General features: G+C 34.4%; 1 protein-coding gene across 4 annotated transcripts in view; it reads right to left on the bottom strand.

Annotated features, from left to right (window-relative positions):
• LOC149180839 (agamous-like MADS-box protein AGL11) overlaps positions 1-24,446 on the bottom strand; it is a 278,094-nt gene extending 253,648 nt beyond the window's left edge. For 2 of the 4 annotated variants that reach the window (XM_089416316.1, XM_089416321.1), the window contains exon 1: positions 23,890-24,446. In XM_089416316.1, the coding sequence (XP_089272442.1) occupies positions 23,890-24,086 (197 nt within the window). In that variant the 5' untranslated portion in view covers positions 24,087-24,446. Of the gene's footprint in view, positions 1-18,091; positions 18,547-23,889 lie in introns of those variants that run through there. The other 2 variants (XM_089416318.1, XM_089416322.1) reach the window with 2 other exon arrangements.
• Between the last annotated feature and the right edge of the window lie 371 nt (positions 24,447-24,817).

Genomic DNA, 24,817 nt, shown 5'->3' with positions numbered 1-24,817 from the left:
CTAAAGAGAGTAGAGAGAAGGAAGAAATAAAAGTAGAGGCTGGAGGAAGCAGAACAAAACTTTCACGAAATAAAGAAGTTGAAGGAAGAGCAGGAGCTAAGAAGGAGAGAGAGGGAAGAGAGAAGAAAAAATAGGAGGAAGAAGAAAGGCAAGGTGCGATGATAGAGAAAACAATGCCCATACAGGTTGAGGAGTTAGAACAACCGACAGCTAAAGAAGAGGGTGAGCAGATGCTGGATCGAGAGGTTGCTTAGCATATTGAGGAATATATTGAAGTGATGGACATGGAGTTGGGGCCGGATCTATAGGACCAAGAAAGACCTCATGTCGAGAGCACCTGAGGTCACCTCTTAGTCTCCACCACCTCCAGTGTCAGAACCAGTCCCAAGCAAGAAAGGAGAGGCTATCCTCCTTGATGATTATCTAATGTTGGATGTGTACAATCTATCATTTGATGAGTTGCAGAAGATGATTGTACATGTGGGGAGAAATAATTTCCCAGATGATCACATGTCACCTGCATTCATGAAGGAAAGGGTGATAGTGTCAGATGTCCAAAAGCATCCAGTTTCCGTTGTCGATGCCACTTTAGCTTATGCACTAGCCACAAGCTCAAGTGTCAAGTTCATGTTAGTCCAGAATAAACAAATGGGAAAGAACTTGTAGGCAGCCAGACAAGAGGTAGAAAAATCTAGAGAGAAAAGCACAGGTTCTGTAATGGCAGAGATGAGGAAAGTGATAGTTGCTGAAGTATCAACACTTGAGACTACCATGCAGAAACTCTACGATAGATTCATGCAGTGGAGCAAAAAGGTTTGTCCAAACCGTCAAGGACATACATGCTGCCATCACCCATGTGCAAGAGTGGACAATGTGGTACAAAGGGGCCCCTCTTTACTTAAAAACGATGTTGAAGTTGCGGGCAGATCTAGACAAAGAAAAGGACCAGATGTTGATCCATAACTATGAGCAGCTTGCCCCATTCGTCAACAACATACAATATTCATATGCATCATTTTATAAGAGTTTGGATGTCATGCTAAGAATGCACAGTATCCCATTAATGGGTTCCCTCATCGAAGCTAAGCACAAGAACCAAGTACAGCTAGAGATTGACACGTACATGGAGCAGCTAATGCAAGAGGCCACCAGCAATGACTTGGAGTTGAGCGCACAAAACATCCAGAAGTATATTGGTAGTCCTATTATGGTCAATACCATGCTGCACATGCTTAAGGGTGAGTTGGAAAAGGTTGCAACTAATGGGTTCCCTCATCGAAGCTAAGCACAAGAACTAAGTACAGCTAGAGATCGACACGTACATGGAGCAGCTAATGCAAGAGGCCACCAGCAATGACTTGGAGTTGAGCGCACAAAACATCCAGAAGTATATTGGTAGTCCTGTTATGGTCAATACCATGCTGCACATGCTTTAGGGTGAGTTGGAAAAGGTTGCAAGACCATATACCTAGAAGCTATGGAGGCAAGAGTTCATTATAAAAAAGACACCATCAAGTGATCTGGGGACATCATCGCATAGTACCAAGATTAGCATTAGTATGTGACCGTGAAGCATCAAGTGGAGGTTGTCGACTTGGTCTTTCCCCAAAATTCTTAGTCACAATGTTTTTTTATTGTTAGGTTGTCTCTATCCTATTTTGTCTCACATGGGTACATGTGGAAAATGCATATTATTTGTAAATATGTTGTAAGTTAAATTTCATGTGTCACTAGTGGAATGTGAATAGTGACTATGTAATGTAATCAGTTATTTGTAAAGAAGTTGAAGAGCCATGAGGGTAGTCAAAGAGTCACAAAGGGGAATGTCAAGGGTCACCCCACCATTTGTTATTAATAGAACATCATAACTCATAGAACAGGGTTTTGGGAGCCAAAAGTTTGGCTAGGCTTAGGCTTAGAAAAGGCTTGGGAGTACTGTGACGAGCTTTGTATTCTCCACATCGTAGAGTGAGTATACTTCTTTGGAGAAGTCAATGTTCTTGACTATAATGTTCCACTATTGGGGCTAGTGGTTGTCACATGGTGTATGTATGGATGAAACTTTCACTTGTAATAATAATAACAAAGTCAACACACTTTCATGAATATGTTTTTATTGTATTTATACTATTCTAGTTTCTTTTGCAATGTATGTTGTTTAACTTACGCATTTTCTTATGAACTACTTTGTATGAAATTGTATGAATCTTGTTGAATGCGTGTTGTTGGATTAAATCGTCACTTTGGTTTGTGAACTATTCTTCATTTTAGTGTGTGATGTCATTCCACTTGTTTGTTCCTTTCAGGCTGCATACTATTACATCCTTCTAAGGGGTACACTTCCTTTCCCCCTCCATGTGTTGGAACCCCTATGCATCTCACTTGATTTGTTGCAAGGTCACACACTTGATTCAGCCCAAAGTTATCATACTTATCTCTGCATGTTACCTTGGTCAAGGCATTACACTACCACCCACTACTAGGAGTCCTACTCGAAACAGTCTGAGGTCTAGTTGGGACTTCCTATAGGGGAGATCCTTGAATGTTGGAGATCCAGCACCGTTAACAACATTATAAATTTACCGAGGAAATTTCAACTGAGGAAAACTTGCAAATTGTTTGTTCTTATTTCTTCTTCAACAAATTCTCTTACATAATATTACAATGAAGAGGAAAAAAATCCTTTTATTCTTAGTAACCAATGAAACCCTCTGCACCTTTTTCACTTGGATGCACCCTTTGTGTCCCTCTTTGCTTGCACATTGTATGGAATCTATATAGCCTACAATGCGCCCCTTTGCACTTACAAACTCATTTTACTGTTGGGAAATGATAGAGTGGAAACTCTAAGGGTAGAATGAAAACTTTTCCTCTGCTCCTCTGCGTTCAAAGAGAAGTCTTAGCACTGAACTAACTGGAAACAAATTTGTGAAGAGAACACAGATTTTTTGATTCTTATTTGAACTGAATCCACTAGTTGTGTTATCTACGCTTTTTAATTCGACTTGGGCCCCACAAAGAATTCATAAGGCTGTGAATAATTTAAAATAATAGGTATTAGGATGGTATCATATTATAAATTGACTTTAGGAAAAAGAATCTAAAGTCAATACACATGAAATAATTAAATCTGCTAAAGTGGAAATTGTTGGGTCCCTCTTCTAGTCTCTACATCATGGACTGGGAAAAACCCTTGCTCTCTATCTCCATTCAACATCATATCTGAAGGATACAACTGAAAATTTTAGTTTCCAACATAGAAAACTAGTGAAGATCTAGGTATAGAGCAAGCATATCTTAAAAATATGAGTGACACTAGAGATATCTAGTGTAGATTTGGGTATAAAACAAGAATACCTTGTAGATATGGGTGACCAATAGATAAATCTCATGCATATATTATATATCCAAGTGACCAACAAACATATCTAAGTGTTTAACACATAGATTTAGTAGATTTAGAGACTAACAATTTTTTTTGTTGGGTACTTGAAGGAAATAAGCACATTTGTAGGTAACTTTTGTTTAGATCTTAAAGATGTTTCCGACCAGTCTCATGCTTAAAGACATATTGGATGGAGGTTCAAATTTCCTTCCTTGGAAAACAAGTCTTATTTTTCTTTTGAAGGATAACGATATTTATGAGTTTGTTGACAAAATATTTCCTTCACTAACAATCCATAACAATTGGTAGCTCATGAAGAGAAGGAGATTAGAGCCATGTGGGTAATCTTGGAATCATATGATTCCTCAGTTGCCAGACAAGAACAATTCCAAGGAGATGCTTGACGCCTTAGTAAGTCTCTATCAAATAAGGAACATAAATAGGAAGATGGTATTAATGAATAATCTCACATATACATGGATGTTTAGATGATATTTAGTTATGAGTTATGTTATGAAACCAACTCACAAAAAGATAGAAAAGATAGATCAATGCCTTAGAAATAAGCCTCTTCGAGGGGGCAACCTCCTTTACATTACAAAAATGAAAAATTCTTAGATGATACAAATGAAAAGACCTTCTTTCTATATATAGGAGTCTAAGGGGTCATAATATAATCAGAGCCGACATAACAATAATAATGTAAGGGCACGATAATAACAATAGTGGGCTTCTATGGGGCACAATAATAACAATATGGGGACTACATGGGCACAACAATATAATAAGGGGGTTGTACTAATAACAGTAAGGGGTTACACTAGTAGTATAGGGACCTAACATGCCCCTCTCCATCAGAAAGTGTTGTCCTCAATGCTTGAGTAGTTCTTGATGCTTCTGTATAAGATTCTTGTCCTCCCATGTGGAATATTTAGTGGGTAAGTTCTTCCACTTGATGAGATACTTTGAAATTAATTGATTTCATAGCTGTCCGGTTCTTGTGTCTATGATTGCTCCAGGTTCTAATGTGATTTTTCCTTCCTTGTCAAGTTATGGCAATATTGTTTGAATTGGGATCTTCTGCAGCTTTTGAATGAGTGGTCACACTTCTTCATCCTTCTTCCTTTCATCCCTTGCTTTGTTTATCCAATTTGGTTGGATAATATAAATAGCACAAAAAAATGCTTCCAAATCCTCATCCTTCCTTGAGAGTGCATCTACAACAACATTTTTCTTCCCTTTTTTGTAGATGATTTCAAAGTCATAACCCAACATATTTGTGACCCATTTTTTCTCTTCTTCTAAAGATAATTTTTGTTCTAAAAAGTATTTAAGACTATCATGATCGATTTTTACCTTGAAGTGTCTTCCCATTAGGTAAGGTCACCATTTTTTAAGTGCATGTAGTATTGCCAACATTTCCTTATCATAAATAGATTTCTTGATATGTAGCCGTAAAAATACCCAGTTACCTACATCAAAACTTCTTTCACTGCGATGTTGATCTACATGTTGTTTCATTCGATTCTGCACCAAAGTGGAATTATCCTTTAAAAGTGGGAGAAATTGTTGTTGATGCTCGATGTGATCTTTCATTGCTTGAATCTTTTTCTTCTTGATATGTCCTTCTATCTTGAGAGTTTAAGGAGTGGTAATTTCTTCCAATGCATTACAACATATGATCGGATTCATTTCTTGATGCTCGATGTGATCTTTCACTTCTTGAACATTTTTCTTCTTGATATGTCCTTCTATCTTGATAGTTTGAGGAGTGGTAATTCCGGCCAATGCATTACAAGATATGGTCGGATTCATTTCTTATTTCTCGATGTGATCCTTCACTTCTTGAACCTTTTTCTTCTTGCTATGTCCTTCTATCTTGAGAATTTGAGGAGTGGTAATTATTCCCAATGCTTTACAATATATGGTTGGATTCATTTCTTCTTTCTTTGGGGTTGGTTCCTAGTGTATATCGTCTTCTTTTAATGTTTCTTGATCCTTTTCTTCCTCCTCTTCACAATCAATGTAAAATAATTTCTTCTCAGCACACTTATGACCTTTAATGTATTTGTTATCACATTTGTAACAAAGTCCTTTTACTCGTTTTTCTTCCAATTGTTGTGGTGTCAACCTTGTAGGTTGTGGAAGGCTAGGAGAAACGACACTTCCATCTTATAGTTGTGAGGGGTAGAATTCCTTGTTGCCATAATTTTTCTTTCCACTTTTCTTGCCAACCTGAATGAATTCTCCAATGAATCAGGTTTCCAAAGACGAACCTCATGTTGAATGTCGTCCTTTAAAGTACCTATGGAGACATCAATCCTCTGCTTCTCTGGAATATCATTTTCCCTTATATTCAATTTTTGAAAGTCCTCAATGTTCTGTGCCATTGAACACTTTTGTTTGAGATTTATCAATTAGCTAAAGAAGGTGTTTCGCTTTGTATCCTCATAATGTGCTATCATTTCCTCCGTGAAAATTGATCACGTAACAAGTGGTTTACAAGAACAAAGCCCTTTATACCATAAAAATTGATCCGGTTCTAAATATGAAGATGAAATACGTACCTTTTGTAATCGTTTCACCTCATGTAGATCAAAATATTGCTCCATGTGTAGTATCCAATTTACCGGATCCTTGCCATCAAACTTCCTCATATCGCCTTTACTTGATTTTAGGAGCTTGATATTGAAACGACTGTAACTCTATAAGTTCGAATATTCCAATTCTGAAATCACGACCTGTAGTAACCCTCTATGTTCTCTTTCCAATGCCACTAGTCTGATGGAAATTGGATTCTCCAAGAAAGAGTTATGCACAATCTCCAAAGATAACCTGATTATATACCTTTTCAGAAGAGCTAAATTGTATGAAGTGCCACATGTCATTATTTTGACCTTCAGATCTGAAAAATATACACCGAAAACAACCGTCTGTCCTCTTTCTATAACTTCTGACGAAATCTCAATCGGATGCTTAGAGAGACAGTTATGACAATTTTCCCCAGGTCACCTATTTGGGGTGTAATTCGGGAGCCTGCAAAAACCCTAAATTCCTTGGACTGTATCTTTGAAAATATAGTGAAACAAGATCTGAAATTATTTTAGAGTCTTAACCTTCATAGAAAACAAATTATATTGAACATTCCACGATGACCAGTTTGAGATGAAATTTTGGAGCTTGCAAAAACCCTAACTTCCTCAGATCATATCTCTGAAAATATAGCGAAACAATATCTGAAATTCGAACCCGAGGTTCAAAATGATTTCTTCTCAAACGTGTTTTTGTTTTAGCTTCTGAAACTTCGTAGCAAAAAAGTTATACTAAAATTCAACAATGACCTGTTTGGAGTAGCGAAACCCTAGAATCCAAAGATTTGATACCAAATGTTATGAAACGAGCTCACAAAAAGATAGAAAAGATAGATCAACACCTTAGAAGTAAGCCTCTGCGAGGGGGCAACCTCCTTTACATTACACAAATGAATAATTCTTAGATGATAAAAATGACAAGGCCTCCTTTCTATATATAGGAGTCTAAGGGGTCATAATATAATCAGAGCCGACATAACAATAATAATGTAAGGGCACAATAATAACAATATGGGGACAACATGGGCACAACAATATAATAAGGGGGTTGTACTAATAACAATAAGGGGTTACACTAGTAGTATAGGTACCTAACAAGTTACCTCATCAATATCACTTAGATCCGTGATTAGCTTTCAGCAACTGGGGAGAAGGAGACCAATGAAGAATTGGTAAATACAACATTGAATGGATTTTCAAAGCCTTGGGAACTATTTTTCAACAGTATAAATGCACAGTAGAAAATTCCCATTTTTTAGAGGCATTAAGATGATTATGTTTAGGAAGATACTTAGGACGATTCTAAAGATAATAGGTAGGAAGGTGATAAGAACCTGACCCTTGTTAGTTAGATAAGGAAGGCCAAATGAAAGGGTTCCAATAAATGAAAGAGTGAGGAATCAACCTCACATGGGGAAGAAGAAGTATTTGAGTAAAATAAAGTGTTTCATATGTCACAAGCATGGTCACTATGCATCATAACATATATAGAGGAAGAAAGGTAAAAGGAATTCATGGCAATAAGAGGTCATGAACTCAACACAAAGTTAGATGAGAAAGTTTGCTATGAAATTTGAGAAGGATTTCACATTTGTTTCCTAATTTTCTACCAACATGGTTTCCAAGAGTGTATGGAACCTAGATAGTGGTATATCTTCTCATAATAAATCAGCATGGGAGTTGTTTACCAATCTGGTGGAGCAGGACTCATGGTGCTAAGTGTGCAATAAAAGGAGCTTGAAATTTTTTATTTTATCTCAATACATGTAGCTCGTTGGAAGTGAAGGACATCCTAAATGTTTGAGGGCTCAATAATAACCTAACTTTAGTCTTGGTCATGGATATAACCCTATATTAGTACATGTTATGAGATGAGCCAATTCAAGCCTTAGTTCATAGTATTGACAACTTCTGTAAGTTGTGCCATAGGAGGATGAGGCACTTGTATTATAAAGCATTACTAATTCTCGACTAGAATTTCTCTAGTCTTGCAATTTTTTGTATTGAGTCATGGGGGGTGCACAAAATATGTGTGCTTGGAAAGAATGTTAAGGATGCTTTCCCAAGGAATGATTCTAGATCCAAGAAAATTTTGGATGTGATATATTCATATGTATGTGGGTTAATGTCAATAACATCATTACAGGGAGGCATGCACAATGTGGCATTTGTTGATGACTTATCTCAAAAGACATAGATCTACTTTATGAAGATGAAGGACAAGGTCTTCACTTAGTTTAAGGAGTTCAAGACTCTTGTGGAGAACCAAACATGGAAGAAGTTCAAGGTACTAAGGTCAAATAATGGGTGTTTGTATACCTCTAATGACTTCAAGGATTTCTATAAAAAGGAATGAATTAAGAGGGATATAATAGTATATTACAACCCATAATATAATGGGGTTGCCTAAAGAATAGGTCAATTGTAGGGGCTACAAAAGCCATGATCAATGATCAATATTTTTGCATGTTCCTTTAGGAAGGTGCATATAATATGATGATTTATATCTACAACTTGAGCCCTCACATGATCTTAGAGGACAAGGCACAAGAGGAAGCATTCACTCCTGTGAAGCTAAAAGTGAGCCACTTATGTATCTTTGGTTGTCTAGTTATTATACATGCACCAAAAGAGAAAGGGGTCAAAGATGGATCTCTCCAAAATAAAGGGAATGTTTTTGGAATATGGTGAGATTTCAAAGGTTTAAAAGATTTTCATTCCAACACTACAAAGGATTGTGGTGAGCCAAGATGTGAAGTTTTAAGATGACCTTGCATCTAGAAGTCACGTGAAACCCTACCAATGATAGAGGATCATGAGTAGGAATCTTTGAAGGTTGGGTATAGATCAAGAAATTCTAGTTCAAGAATTCAACCTTCATATGAGGGGTGTTACGGCCTAAATCTACCTTAGGCTGAGAAAGGCGGGATCTAGGGTAACATCAAACCACGCTTAACCTGGTAGCTAGCCCTACCAGGTCGGGAGAGGGTTGTCTCCTTGTCAATCTCAGAAAAGATGGCCAATAAAACTTGAGATGACTGATGTAAAGACTGATTTTAGGCTAGCTATGTACACAGAGGAATTTGATTGAATTTAATTTTGGTTTGTTGGCTCAAATGTGAAAGGTAGATTTGGGTCCGGGGAATGGACATAGTCTTGCAGAGATCTCTATGGGGTGAGGTAGGAAAATGGTTTAGCACTTCAAATTGAGTGAGATGGAGAGATTTTAGACTGGTGAGGAGTTGGAGAGGGCATGAAAGTCTCAGGGATCCTCAACAAATCGCTGAAAACATAAATAACCAAAAAAACCTTAGGTAGAGCACTGCAAACTTCAATGAATTCTACCTTTATCCTTGTTTCATTTAGTTAAGATGAACAGAGAGAGATGATGGCATACATAAAACACATATAAACTTGCAATTACAGAAGGAAACATAATACCAAATCAAGTTGCCACAAGAATCCCATAAAGTGCTGCAAACCCTGGTTTATTCCTTTGCCAAACTGCTGAAATGAGTGTACAATAATGCTCAAAGCATTCACAAGAGTCCAACCTTTACCAATGACTGAAAAACTACTAGATATAGGCAACAAACAACTTGTGCTAGCTTTAGCGGTCAAATTCATGAGTTTAGGAGTTGTTTCAACAAGATCTAAACTAAGAACTGAAAAGTAGGCAGTGGAACAACTTGCCTCTAAAACCTAGGAAACTGATTCATTCAGTTGCAAACTATCTTTTCATGATGAATCTACCTATATGAGTGAAAATTTAGCATATTTACATCATAATCCATCAAGTCACATTAAATTACATCATGAGTTTGACTATTAGAAAGATAAAAGTCAAATTGTGAAGAAACTAGGCGAAAAACAGAGTTTTTTGGCCAAAATGAGAAAATTTCATCCTGTGTGCCATGCTCCTATCCTCGTGCACTGCGCTACTTTGGAGCTGATCTTGGAGGCCTTCCCGTGCACCAAATTTTCTCCAAGTGGGCTTGTTGGAAAGGCTTGTCTGTCTACTTTCTAGAACAAGTCGAATTTTTGAATTTGGTCTCCATTTACCCCTCCAAAATGAGTTGTCCCAACACTGCTTCCTGTGCGGCCAAAAAGGGGCGGAAAGGTCATTTTTGAGGTGTTTTTGACCTTTTCGGAAGCTCAAAACCTGTCAAACTTTCTAGGCCATGTGAGGGAATTCATATTTTTCCATGGGAAATCCAAAAATGCTAAGTTTTCCTCAAAAGGAGGTCTCTAGCAAAAGCGAATGCCAGGTGGTGTAGCGCACTAGGCAGAAAATTTGCAAAAAGTTTCCCAAATTTCTTGAAATTTGGGCTGGGTGTTCTTCATCAAGTGTTGTGCTGAGCCAAGGAAGCCTCAGCCAAGATCTAGAGCCTGTCTTGCTCTTTTCTCTTCCTCATGGATTTCTTCAACTTGGCCTTCAAAATCCTGATTCTCGCTTTGCATACCTTGTTTCTTGCCAAGTAGTGGTATGCCATGTGCCTCAAAATATTTTTCTATCTGTTTGCATTCTCTAACATCTTCTCCAAGTGCAAGTTTGTCCTCTCAAGCCAAGATTCACGATTAGCTTGAATGTCTTGTTCAAGTGTTGTCAACTTGGTTTTCCTCCTCTTGGCAGCTTACCGGTTTGCCTTTATGTTTTGGAGCTCCATGATGGTTTGCTGATCCTCTAGCTGTTTTTTCCTGTGCTCCAGATAATTGATCATCCATTTGCCTCTCTCCAAGTTGAGGGACAAGTGATGAATGTCATCTTGCTGCTCCCAAATGATCTCTTTGAGCTTTGAGCTCAAATCAATGTCATCATCCTGAATAAGAATGAAATCTGCCTCTTGACCTCTTGAAGGCCCCTCATCATGCAAGGGCTTCTTACCCTTGTCTTGTACCTGCTCTGCTAATGGAGGAAACAAGACCTCTTCCACCTTGGGTGGAGATAGTATTCATTTTGCTGCTGCAAACAATCTTCTAGTGCCCTTTTGGTATGTGACAAACACTGGTACACTAGTGGTTTGTGTCTCATGCACCTCCTGCTGATGTGAAGGCTCTCTTGCCTCATGTAAAACTGATGGGGACACTTGAGGACCTATAAATACCTCATTGGAGATTAAATCCTCTCATGACACATTCAGTAAACCAAGCTAATGCAAAACCACAATTTTGATCAAGGAAAAGTGATATATGCTATTATATTGCTTATGAGGGGGATTCCTTTGCACTAATGTGGTCATCTTCTCAATATTCTGGCAAATGAAATAGGGGAGATTCATCATCCTCACCCTATTGAAGTGCATCAACAATCTGATATGATAGGTGTACAGACGAGAAAATCTTCCCTCACAGCTGAAATATTTAATTATGAGTTTCATCAAGGGAGAATATGTGTCCTGTAGGTACTTGAATGGGAAAACTATACTGACATGTCTCTGAAAGCCAGCCTTGATATAAGGCTCATAATCATCTTTGTCAACCAGCTACCCCTTATTCCACTATTCACCTACATTCGGAATACCGGTTGCTTGAGCAATAGTCTCAGGTGTTAAGGTGAATGTCACACCTGTAAAATTTACTTGGCCATTGTGAAGATGGAGCACAAACAGTCTGGCCAACTCATGGTGGTATTTGACTCTTTCGAGCATCTCACAAAATTGATAACAGGATTGGTGTTGGAAGCATGTGACAGCAAGAGGACAGGCCAACAGCTCAGCAAGTGAAGTAGGCTCCTCTTGATTATGTTTTCCACTCTTCTGAGGTCTCTTTGGTGCATGAGTTTCTCTGGAAGAGTCACTAACTGTTTCCTCATTTCTGTCATAGGAAGAATTTGACTCCATGTTTGCCAATTCTTGAGTTTTCTTAGATGAGTATGAAGAGATTTTAGAGTGACAATAGGAAATTGCTGCTAAAAGGTAAGAATTAATGAGGGACTGTGTATGAGAGGTTGCGTATGTTGTTTGTAGCGTTTTTGGGGAATGAAAGGGTTTAGGGAATAATATTTAGGGTTTGGGATAAGTAAAGGTAGGGATTAGGGTTAGTAATTTAGGGATATGGGGAATATGGAATGGGTAAATATGAATGAAAAGGGAGGGAGAAAATGAAGTGAGGGAGTGAGGGAGTGAAAATGATAAGTGTGGGATTTAGCAGAAAAAACAACAATTTGTAAACCCTAAGGAGTGTTTTTTTTAACAAGCAATGCAAGGAGCTAGGGTTTCAATATTTCCCTATTGAATCACCATGAACACTAAGCAAACTCATTCATTGGCTATGACGGAGTGTCAACTTACTTGTAAGATGAGGAGTTTACAATTTGAGAGCCTTTGGAGGAAGATGCGAGCGATTTTGGGCCTTGTAGAGTTGTGTGCCATGCCACCTCACAGGTGCACCGCACTGCCTCGTGCGTTATGCCAATATAAATTTTAAATGGGCAGTGTGCTTTGTGTGCGCCGCGCCTATGATTTTCACCCTTTAAACGCAAAATCACTCTCTTGGCTTTTGAAAATGGAAATGCACTTTCTCTCCTTCACTTGTGGACACAAATGACCTTCTTTGTCATGAAAACACTTTATATATCAATGGCTTTAATTTTTCACTCAAGAAAACCCAATTTGCTAATGTTTATTTTTTCACTTGATTTTTGAAACTCGGTTTTGGGCAGTATGATTTACTTTTTGCCTTTGATGGACTAAATGCTTTAACATTTTGTTTCTTTTACAGGAACTGGAGTTGCAGAGGCTTGGCAAGATGACCGGGATTTTGCCTTTGATGGACTAAATGCTTTAACATTTTGTTTCTTTTACAGGAACTAGAGTTGCAGAGGCTTGGCAAGGTGACTAGGGCTGCCTCTGAAATTATTACATATAGAGAAAATGAAATTACATGAAATTTAGTACATGAAACATAAAAACTCTGTTTTTCCTCAAAATAGGGTTTTGAGGAAAAATCAATCACTGAGCATGTGATTATTGAAATTATTGTTGTTGAGACTTGAAAAAATCTTATTGATGAAACCCTAGACCTAATGAGACCTAAAACCCTAAAAATGACTTTTGCAGATTTAAAGACAAAAAATGACTGCAGATGATCTAGATGTATGAAAATGGGCCAGTAGGTAAAGAACATGAGGGAAAATGTATAATATGCCACTACCATCAGATGATCCATGAACCTAATGGAATGCAGCTAATCGAGTGAGACAGCTAACATGCAATGCCACAAGAGAATTTTACTAATGGAGGGATGAGGATACCGACACTAACAAGGGGGAGGAGAGATTGGATCCTTTTAGTTCTATCAAGATACCTTGATGGTTCATACAAACATTGAGAGATGCTTAGGAGCATATGGAGGGTGCTAAGAGCACAATGAGGGAGATAAAGCCTCCAAATAAATTTGTGAATTACATGGCACTAATAAGTATCATTGAAAGTAGCAAACTCGTAGGTTTGAAGGAAATCCATGATGGAGGAGGATGCCTAGGATATTGTGCCAAGATTGTAGGAAACTTATTCCTACATGGTTGTTCAAGAAGTTCCTTCCTCATGAATATGAAGTGTTGACATTTTGAGCATCAAATAGGAACTTCCACATAGGTTTAGTTCCATACACGTGGAGGTCATCCGAAAGGGCCTTTTCTATTTTGTAATTAAATTTAATTAAGGTTAATTATTAAAGTTAGTATTTTTAATTATTGAATTGATTAATTTCTAATAAAATGTAAATTATTTACGTTGGTGATGTGACTGTAATCTTCAATGTCGACTAGGATTTAACCTCAATTATCGATCTCATTGAGAGATTACGATTATGAGACTTGGTCATCAACTCAATGATATAAAAGAAAATAAAATTGGAGGAAAAACACACAGAGCAAACACAAGTGAGAGAGTGATAAATTATTTTCACACAATATGAAAGTCTAAATGAGAAAAGAGGATACAATTTGAACAAAAAAAGAGAGTAACCCAACTTTTAGAAATTGTATAAGCCATACACAACATGTGCATAGGAAACTTCAAGAGGAAGGGAAGCCATACAAATTTCTGGAATAGATTTCAACAACATCAATAGGGTTTTTACAATAAGTTGGGGTTGTACATGTTGTATGGTGCACCAGAAAAACTAGATTAAGCTGTAATATTTTCTTATTTTCTGAGTGGGCTATTTTCCTAGTTTAGTGGCCCTTGTAAAGTTAGAGTAATTTTAATGAACGGTTGAAATTTGAAGGGAATTTCTTTTGTATATATATTCTGAAATTTTCTTTCTTGTGCTCGCACTGATTTTTATTTACAATTAAATTTCTACCAAGTATATTTTATTCTATGAGTTGAAGAATTCAATTTAAATTAATTTTTGGTAAGAAACCATGAGATGGAAATTTTAACAAAAAAAAATACAAATGTATAATTAAAAAGACCTAAACCTTAGTGGGGATTATGAAAACTCCACTTTCATGGACCTAAAAATCCATCATTACAAAGGATGTTACATTAAAAATTAAATAACAATTTCATGGACCTAATATAAATAATTTATTAACTATGAAATGAAGAAAATGAAATATTTAAAATAATTCATAAATGTGATTTTAAATTCTCATTTAAATCCAATTTTACTTAAAAATATTTTTCCTTTGCTCGGAAGTAATTCATTTATGTATTAATATTATATAAGATTGTGATTGATATATATATATATATATATATATATATAGAGAGAGAGAGAGAGAGAGAGAGAGAGAGAGAGAGAGAGAGAGCACTATTCAAAATTCTTGGTAAAAGAAAAAGTTGTTTATCCATCAACATCGTCACTTGGATAATTCCTTAGCTTAACAATTGCAATTAGAAATGAATATAATTATATTACATGATTAGAAATCCATGAGTTATACTAGGATTATGGTCAAAGTAAACACAAAAAAGTACATCACTTTTAATTTTGTTTTTTAATACCATTATATTGGATTTATCAATTATATACATCATAAAACAAGAAAACCTATTAAATCCTATTATTACAATAAAAATTCTAAATACAAATAACATAAATGCCTCCTAAATCATTTTTTTATGTTGTGTTTGGGTTGATACTATTAACTGCCATATGACCTTTATCTGTAACCACACCACCCAAGCATGATCCACAAACTAAAAAAAAATTGAATGTATGGCATATACTTAAATTGCTAATATAACCTCTAAGTACAACCACATCACCCAAGCATGACCCACAAACTAAAAGAAAATTAAATGTATGGCATATACTTAAATTGCTAATATAACCTCTAAATACAACCACATCACCCCAGCCTAACTTAAAAACTAAGGAATATTGAATGTGTGACTTACTGAGTGACACAAATACCTTAACTGCACTATCGCTGGCCATCAAAGTGCACCCTTGAGGGCGGCACCCATAAATAATTATAACCCAATCTAGTAATAACTATATCATACACACGGAGTATAGGAATTATATTTATATTGAGTTATAGAATTATAATTTGGAGGGCCAACCTTTTCTTCCTTCTAATGTTCATGATCGATAATTAACTACGCTATTGCATTTATCTATTTATGCCCAAAGGCTTTTGCATAGAGTCATTTTGACTTAGTTAAATTCGTGTTTATTTACCAATCACGAGGAGGCCACTTGAGAAGGCGTTAGAGTAATCCTTAACTTAGTGTTGGAGTTACATTGAAGACAATATGCGGAGATGTCGTATGGATTCATAAAGATGGATAATAAAATTATAATTAAATATCAGATTAACATGCATGCATATCTAATTTATTTTAGATGATATATTAAAGGTATTTAGAATTTATTTTAAAGTATATATTTAGTGATGGGAAGATTTTATAAAGCATTTAAAAAGAAGAATTTTGAAAAGGAGAATTATGAAAGTTATAATTTATGGAGGTAATGGATTTCAAACTTTAAGATTCCATTCTTTATAAAGTTGAAGAAGAAATTAGAGAAATCCATACATATAATATTTGTATTATTTATATTATTCATCGATTCTCAATATGTTGAAGTGAATACATTAATCTACAATTAGTTTCAGGAAGATGAAATTGAGAAGCTACTAAATAATTTATGAGCTACTTCAGAAAAAGAAGGTATAATGATATTTGATGAAAAGAGAGGAGATAAAAAATAGGCCATTTGAGGCAAGAAGTATGGTCAAAGGCGAATAGCATTTATCCTTTATTATAATAATATCTTTAGACAATACAAAATTTTTTAGTTATACAAACTATTAGAGAAAATTTTTCATTATTTGAATAATTGTGTGATATAATAATTGCATGATATAATCTTATAGGAAGAGATGGGTTGAAAATACTTCACTCAAAGAGATGATATATACTCCACTTACAAAGAAGACAAATAAGTTCAATAGGAATGAACTTGAAATTGTTTTTCAGAAAGTTTAACAAATTCAAAATTAAATACTATTAGTTGATGACATATTTTTTTAAGAATAAAGTTAAGCACACAACCAAATGGACAGATACAACCCATCATTGAAGGAGAGGAGAATTTTACAATATAGTATCATCCAAAGTTTGTATTTTTAATGTTATTAATGATATCTTCACAAGGTTATACAATAGATTCTCTTTTCTTTTTTCATTATGAGTAGTTTATCTAGGAAATACTTTTTGGCTTATAAATTTGAGAGTCTATACTCAGAAAGAAAGAAAGAAACTGAGTAAAATATTTTTCCCAAAAATTCTAATTGTGAATACATGTGTATAAAAGATTATAAAAATCATACAATGAAAAAAACACACAGTATATCTATTTCAAAATTAAAATCAAACATTGTAAATACATGTGTATAGAAGATTATAAAAATCATACAATGAAAAAAGCACACAGTATATCTATTTCAAAATTAAAATCAAACATACTAGCATAGATAAAATAGATAAAAACATTGTTATTATGGTTAAAAAACAATATATAAAAATTTAATTTAATTAAAAAAATAAATGACTTGTTAAAGATAACAAATTAAAAATATAAAAGTTACGGTGAAAAAAAATAAAAAATTATGATTTATTTAGAATGATTTAAGTATTTTTTAATCATGCAGAGATCTTATTTATTCCTGAAGAGATGTTCAAATAGAATTTCAACCTCAGAAGTTTAAACATCTTAAGTTGAAAATCTGCAATTTGAGTATAATAGATTTAAACATCTTAATTTGAAAATAATGAGAAGTGATGAACTTATAAAACTTCTTAAGTTGGAAATCTGGAATTTGAGTATAAAAGGTTTAAACATCTTAATTTGAAAATAATGAGAAGCGATGAATTTATAGTGAGTCGAATCCCGACATCAGAAGTTTAAACATCTTCAATTTGAAAATTTTGAAAAATAATCGGCATACAGTAAGTAGAATCCCTAGAATTTTATATTGGGAAAGATAAGGCATAGAAAGCTTTTTATATGGATAAGTATGATTAAAAAAACCATGTGCATCCAAAGATTAAAGCACAATAATACGTGTTCTTTAATATAATTCATTCTAACCTGTGATTATATTTTCATTATAATAACAGGTGTGGTCATATGTCACCACACAATCAATTACTAGTTTGTCTTACGTTGCTACCAGTGTATATGTTTACTACTTTGTCTTACCTTGTTACCAATGAATATGCTTCGGAAGTAGAAACTGCTTGAACTGATTTATGAAACATAAAAGGGGCTTGTAATTTTTTTTGGAGGACCTATAAGTGCTAGGTTTAATGAATTACACGGTAGGTGGTGCTAGATCCTTTCGCTTCTCCTCACTTTGCTGTCACCTTACATTTCTAGACTCCACACATGTCATGCGAATTGAATTGCACAGAACCCTAATGTTAAGTACACTAAAATATTTGGAATATGTAATGGCTGGTTCTATTGGTTGCACTCTGTCAGTTATCACAGAGTGAAAACTGATTGCTAGTCATATTTCAGGAATGAAGCCCTATAAATTCAATGCAGCCGGCCTAGAACATTAGAAGCGCCAGCAGTCATCTATTAATCAATAAAAGTAGATTGGATGCTCTGGCATTGAGGTGTACTAGAAGGTGAATATGGTCAAGCATACCTGTTCCCGTTTCTGTTGCTGATGCCAAGTTCGTAGAGCTTTCCTCGGCTGGAGAAAACAATGAGAGCCACCTCTGCATCGCACAAGACTGAAAGTTCGTGGGCCTTCTTCATCAGACCGCCTCGGCGCTTGCAGAAGGTGACCTGCCTGTGCACGCTGTTCTCGATCTTCTTGATTTCTATTTTGCCGCGCCCCATTTTTAGCAAAATCCCAAGAGTTTCTCAAAATCTGAATATAATGCCTTCCAACCCTATTGGAGAATATGTTGCAAACCAAAAAGATCCGTCCACTTGCGCGGCCTTGCGGTCCAAGAGATCGCGACAATACAAAAGTTAGAGTAAGCAACATGTGCGCGTGGAACATAAGTCTCGAAATGGATGCGAAGCGCTCCCGTATTCTGTGACAGGCTGAAGGAGTTTATTGACAGCCCATCTCGCACTGAAGTGGGAGAGAGATACCTGTGGCAACCGCCGTGATGTCACTGTGTGGCCGACACGATTTTTCCACCAAAAATTCAATCAAAAATATAAACCTCCATCTGCCCGATGATCGACACGTTGTGAGCTCCTATTGTTGAGTCCTAATTAAAAAAAAAAACCCTAAAGGCGCCCCCGATTTGACCTCTCCCCCACTAAAACAGAAACTAAATTTCGTTTCCCAACGTGTAATGATAAACCCACTGGCTACCTTGAAATCTGACGAGTCCCCGCGATCTTGAGTTAGGGTAGGCAAACTCGTATAATTTTATTGCTTCGGCCTGGCTCCTTCGCGACCCCGAGCTTATCATCGCGAATTAATTATAAAGTATGACAGTGTTTTATCTTACGTGAATCTCATCGTACGATCTCCCATGTGTCGGCGATCTAGTCACTAGCGATAGGGTTCGGGCCGATGTACTCATTCGCGGTAATGGAATTCATTTATTTTATTTTTTAAATCATGGTGAATTTTCTAATATATTAGAGTAATGTGGGTGACATCATGATCAAATCTTTTGACTGCCATGCGAGTACATTGAACAACTAGCGAGCCATCCAAATTTTTAAGACACTAAAAATTGGTCAAACTACACACAAAAGGTTGCATCATTCTTAAGTTATTTAGATTTAGCTTATATTATTTTGTCCAAGTTTATTAACCCCTAGTTTCTTAGGGGTGTAAAAGGGTCAAGAAACTGGTTTTCTACATTGAAAAGTGATACTAGGTAGGTAAAATGAAAGGAAGCATAGATTTAAAATATATATATTTTTAATAAAAAAGTATATACCTCATATATATATATATATTGGTAATAAATAGAATTTTTATATCACGTAGTTATTTAATAAAGAGATAAATGAAAAGAAGTATAGATTATATATCTATATATATATTTTAATGAGAAAAGTATACACATATGAAAAAATATAATAGTTGTAATAAACAGAATTTTTAAGGAAAATTTTTATGGAAAAAATTTTATATATTTTTTCCTTTTTATGTAAGTTAAATGTTTCTTCGGAGAACATGTGATTAATAAGAGGGTGAGGTTTGAACACAATCTACTTTGCAAAAAAAACTTTCCTCAACCTAATATATCTTTCAATAATGAAAAGGAAAGGAAAAATTTAAGGGTTGAAATTTATTTTAAAGTGTAAAAAATGGACAAATCTTACTAGCATCTGATATGCAAACTATAAATTGTTTGGCCTTACTTTTGTAAAAATACTTCAATTTATAATGATTTCATATGACTTTTATAGTTTTTTTGGTTATTTTTAAGGTAAAATAATTTTGTCCTATAAAATTTGGGTGATTCATTTTTAGAAAAAAAAGGAAATTAGTGATTTTTCTCGGGAATAAACATATTAAATTTTTCCATTTGTAAAATTTATCCCCTGAATTTTTCCTATCTAAAAGATTACAATACAAGATTTCTATGCTCTCAATAAGAATGTTTAATGGTATAATTCTAGACAAATTTTGACAACAATATTTAGTAAGATAAAGTTCAAACCCCTTTCCTCCAACTTTAGCACTGAATAAGCAAATATAATAAAATCATAAACCATTTATTATTTTCCATTTCTACATAATAGAAACCAGTAGAAAGTCATTCCTTGCTACTACTCTATATTTATTCTTTGCTCCACTACAACACTTCATTTATTCTCTACTCAACACTACATGTATTCTCTACTTCACTACAACACTACATGTATTCTTTACTCCATTAAAATATCCCAAGGTGTATTACACACTTCTCCCGACAATAGAAAGTCAACACTACATTTATTCTTTACTCCATTAAAATATCCCAAGGTGTATTACACACTTCTCCCGACTATAGAAAGTCAATAGATCATAACTGACAGACTAGAAGTTATTATTGCAACAGAAACACCATAGACACATAGCATAAGTGCTAGAGTGTTCAATATTGACTTAATTATACATAATTTATTCTTTACTCCATTAGAATATCCCAAGGTGTATGCCACACTTCTCTTGACAATTAAAAGTCAGTAGATCCCAACTAACAAATTAGAAGTTCGATAGATCCCAACTAACAAACTAGAATTTATTATTGCAACAAAAACACCATAAACACATAGCATAAGTGCTAGAGTGTTCATTATTGGCTTAATTATACATAAATTTAGAGAGAATAATAGTAATATAAACATAAAACCATTAAAATTTTCTATTTCTACATATTAGAATCCATCAATAAGTTATTCCCTTTCACTTTACATTTATTCTCTGCTCCACCTCAATTTTACATTTATTCTCTACTTCACTACAACACTACATTTATTCTCTACTCCATTACAACACTTCTATACTCCACTATTGCATAGTATTTATTGCCTATATTGTACAAAAATAACTTTATTATCTATTCTATTATAGCACTTAAATGTGTCTAACACATCTCTCCCAACAATTGAAAATATAAAAAACTAGAATTTATTATTGCCAAAAGGAATGGAAGACTATATAATTATAAACCAATTTAACAACAATTTAAAGTTACAATTTAAAGGATCAATCTTTTGATATTTTATGGTGAATATTTCTTAACTACTCCCTTCTCCCTAATTAACTACTCTCTTGAATATTTTTATTGGATGCATAGTCTGTATAATATAATCATATAGGAAGAGACAAGGAGAGAGGATTTCAACCAAATGGCTTGAATATATCATGTTCATGAAGAAGGAAAATAAATTTCGATAGGAAAAGTCTTGCAATGTTTTTAGAAAAGCTATAAACATAAATTTAAAGATTCATTTCTAGGAAAAAGAAAGTTTGACAAATAGAATGTTATATGTCACTATTTGATGAAATATTTTTCTAAGAATAGTGTTAAAAAAGAAAACCAAGGGAGATGTACAACATTTCATTAACAAAGAAGGAGGGGGATTTTTCTAAAATAATTCAATTCAAAGTGAAACTTTTTTAATATTTTTGATGATATCTTGACAAGGTTATAAAATCAATGTTCTTTTCTTTCCTTCTTATCACTAGTTAATTTAGGAAAGATTGAATATATTTGAGGGCTAATAGGTTCAGCTCCCATAAGAGGAATTTGTTAAAGGGTCTTGACTAGAATTTTAATGGTAAATCCATACATATGAAAAATGATAAATGCCTTACCATTACAAGAATGAGTGAATTTATTCCCATTCAAATGGAAAATCCGGCTGTAGGCAACATTAAATTGATATAGATAAAATTGATATTGTTGTTCAAGATTAATATACAAATATTAAATTTGATGAAATAAGTGGTATCATCAAATATTACAAATTTGAAATATAGAAAATAATTAGAAATAATTTTTTACTTAAATTATTTATGAGTATTAAATTATTTATGAGTATTATTGGCCATACAAATATCTTATTCACGAGGTATATATATATATATATATATATATATATATATATATATATATATATATATATAATAATTAATTATATATATATATATATATATATATATATTTAATTATAATATATTTGGATATCTCAATTTGAAAATATTGAAAAATGGTCCTACATTGTGAGTGAAATGCCCAAATTTAATATAATAAAAAAAAAATCATAAAACCCTACTTTCATTAAAGAGGAAAGCATAAAAATATAGGTTTATTTAATCCACTCTAGTTGTTATATATAGTAGGCAATCTACTCTAATGTTGATGCCTATATATCACTACAAAATTTATCACTGGTTTGTATAACTTGACTATCTCTTTAGACAATGGAAATAAAAAAGTTTGGTCCTGTTTAAGAAGTATAAAAGTCAGGTTTTTGTAAATTTTGTTGATAAAGATTTACTAAAGATTTATATAATTTGATTATTTTTTACATAATGAAAATCCCTAAGTATTTGATCTTATTTAAGAAGTATAAAATTAAAATATTTATAAATTTTGTTGAAATTAAGATTTTTAAAAAATAAAAAAACTAAAGTATAATAATATCTAAAATATAGATATAATAATTTTTTATTTATAATTAATTTATATTTATTATTAAAATAAATTATTAAAAAAAAATATTTTACATTAATAAATATAAAAATAAATAATATGAATTGCATATATTTTTATTTTATTTCTGGTTGAAGAATAAACAACCACCAATAATCTCAATGTTATGTTTCCTTTTCACACACCATATGCATGGAATTTCCCAACTCTTAACAAATAAGAAAGACTAAAATAATGAATTTTTTTATTTACAATCTATTTATTTTGTCATTAAGTTTTCGTTATAAAAAATAATAAATATAAAAGTAGATAAAAGTATGCATAATAAATATAATAAATTAATAGAAATTATGCTAATGATAAAACTCATTAATTATATATCAGACTTTCATTAATCATATATCAGACTCTACTATAATCTGTAACAAACTTTATAGAATATATCCTTAATAATATATAATTTTCAGACTCTAACATAACCTGTAATAGACTTTTAAGATAGAGAACATTAACATAACCTGTAATAGACTTTTAGATAGAGAACATTAACATTTTTGTTTTGGCAATTCCTTAATTTTCTATTTTGGCTGAAATTCAAGGACAGTTTGAATCAGTGTATAAGTTGAGGAAAACAATTTATAACTATGCAAATTTAGATATCCTTTGAAATTGTAAAGAAATTCGTGATGGTTTTATCTGTAAATGGAAGCATGCTTTCTTGAAGAGTGGGTTAAGGAAGAAAACAAGTACATCCCTAAGACATGAGATCTAAATTATCACTGCTTTATAACTGATAAAGTTGGACTTAGGAATGCTTTTCCTACTAGTTCTTCAACATTTAAGGACATATAAGCGCTATGTTTATATGGATTTCACCGTGAAGTTTCGTCGTGGTAATATATCCTTGGCTGAGGAAGCAGTTTGATGCCACCTTAGATTTTCAGACTAGATATATCTTATTCTTTCCTATGAATTCAATTGCACAAACATTTGGCTAGTTTTGTGAGCATGGCTAGTAAAATATGCAATGGCGGGTTTTTTTGGCATGGCTGGGAAAGTATGTAATGACTGGTTTCAAGAGCATGCATGTTCAAACTGGAACAATGTAAATTCACTTATCACAAAATTGAAAATGGTTACTGGGCTTAATTTTAATCATGTCTATTTCATGAGCAAAACCCTATACATTCAGAGCAGTCAGGCATGAATAAAACCCTACAACATTAAAAGAAGCAGCAGCAATGATTCATTATCAATAAAAGTAGATTAAAGTCATTGGTATTGAATCATATATGAAGGTGAACATGGTGGGGCATACCTGTTGTTGTTGTTGTTGCTGGTGCCCAGCTCGTACAACTTTCCTCGGCTGGAGAAAACAATAAGCGCTACATCTGCATCGCACAGCACTGAAAGCTCGTACGCTTTCTTCATCAGGCCGCCTCGGCGCTTGCAGAAGGTCACCTGCCTGTGCACGCTGTTCTCTATCTTCTTGATCTCTATTTTACCACGCCCCATTTTGAGCAAAATCCCAAGAGTTTCTCAAAATCTGAGTGAACTTACGGAATAGCTGAGCTTCCTTCCACTAGTTTGGACTAGCTTCAGGGTTTACTTGGGTTTTTGCAGAAATATTACTCAAGCTCAAATCAATGTCTTGGTATTTAAGAACTGTTGCAGCAGCAACACACAAAAATACAAGAATCCTTCCACTAGTTTAGACTAGCTTCCGGGGCACTGCCTTGCGGTATGCGAGATCGCGAGAATATAAAAGTGCATGAGGCCAGAGGGAGCCGAAAGGTAAAGAAGAAAAACTAAGAAAAAGACTTATGTGGATGGATGCAGGCGAATGAGGAGGAGAAAGAGGTGCGAGTTGGAATCTTGTGCACTAACGCTCGGGGGGATGCGGTGCGATGCGCTTCGATATTCTGGCAAAAGGCTAAAGGGGTTTCATGGACAGCAGGTCTCCCACTCAATTGGCTGAGAGATATTGATACAGATGTCTCCCCGGTAACGGCCGCGATCGGACTTCTGTGGTAGATACCCACTTTACCATCACAACTTGCCCTAGTAGATGTCTGGCCCATCTTGTCGATGCAGCGATGATTGACACGTTTTGGCCTCCCATTGTTGAGTCCCAATATAAAATTCATAAAGTTCCCCTCCCAATGAATCTCTGCTTTTCTTTCTGTACACATTCCCCGGCTTTCTTTTTCATGGTTCAGGAGCCCTTTCGCCTCGCCTCGCCAACC

The sequence above is a fragment of the Pinus tabuliformis genome, chromosome 3_2, assembly GCF_031772625.1.
Source record: "Pinus tabuliformis cultivar Carrire ecotype Pingquan chromosome 3_2, CPIR1, whole genome shotgun sequence".
Lineage (NCBI taxonomy): Eukaryota > Viridiplantae > Streptophyta > Pinopsida > Pinales > Pinaceae > Pinus > Pinus tabuliformis.
This window is presented reverse-complemented; position numbering and strand designations above follow the sequence as displayed.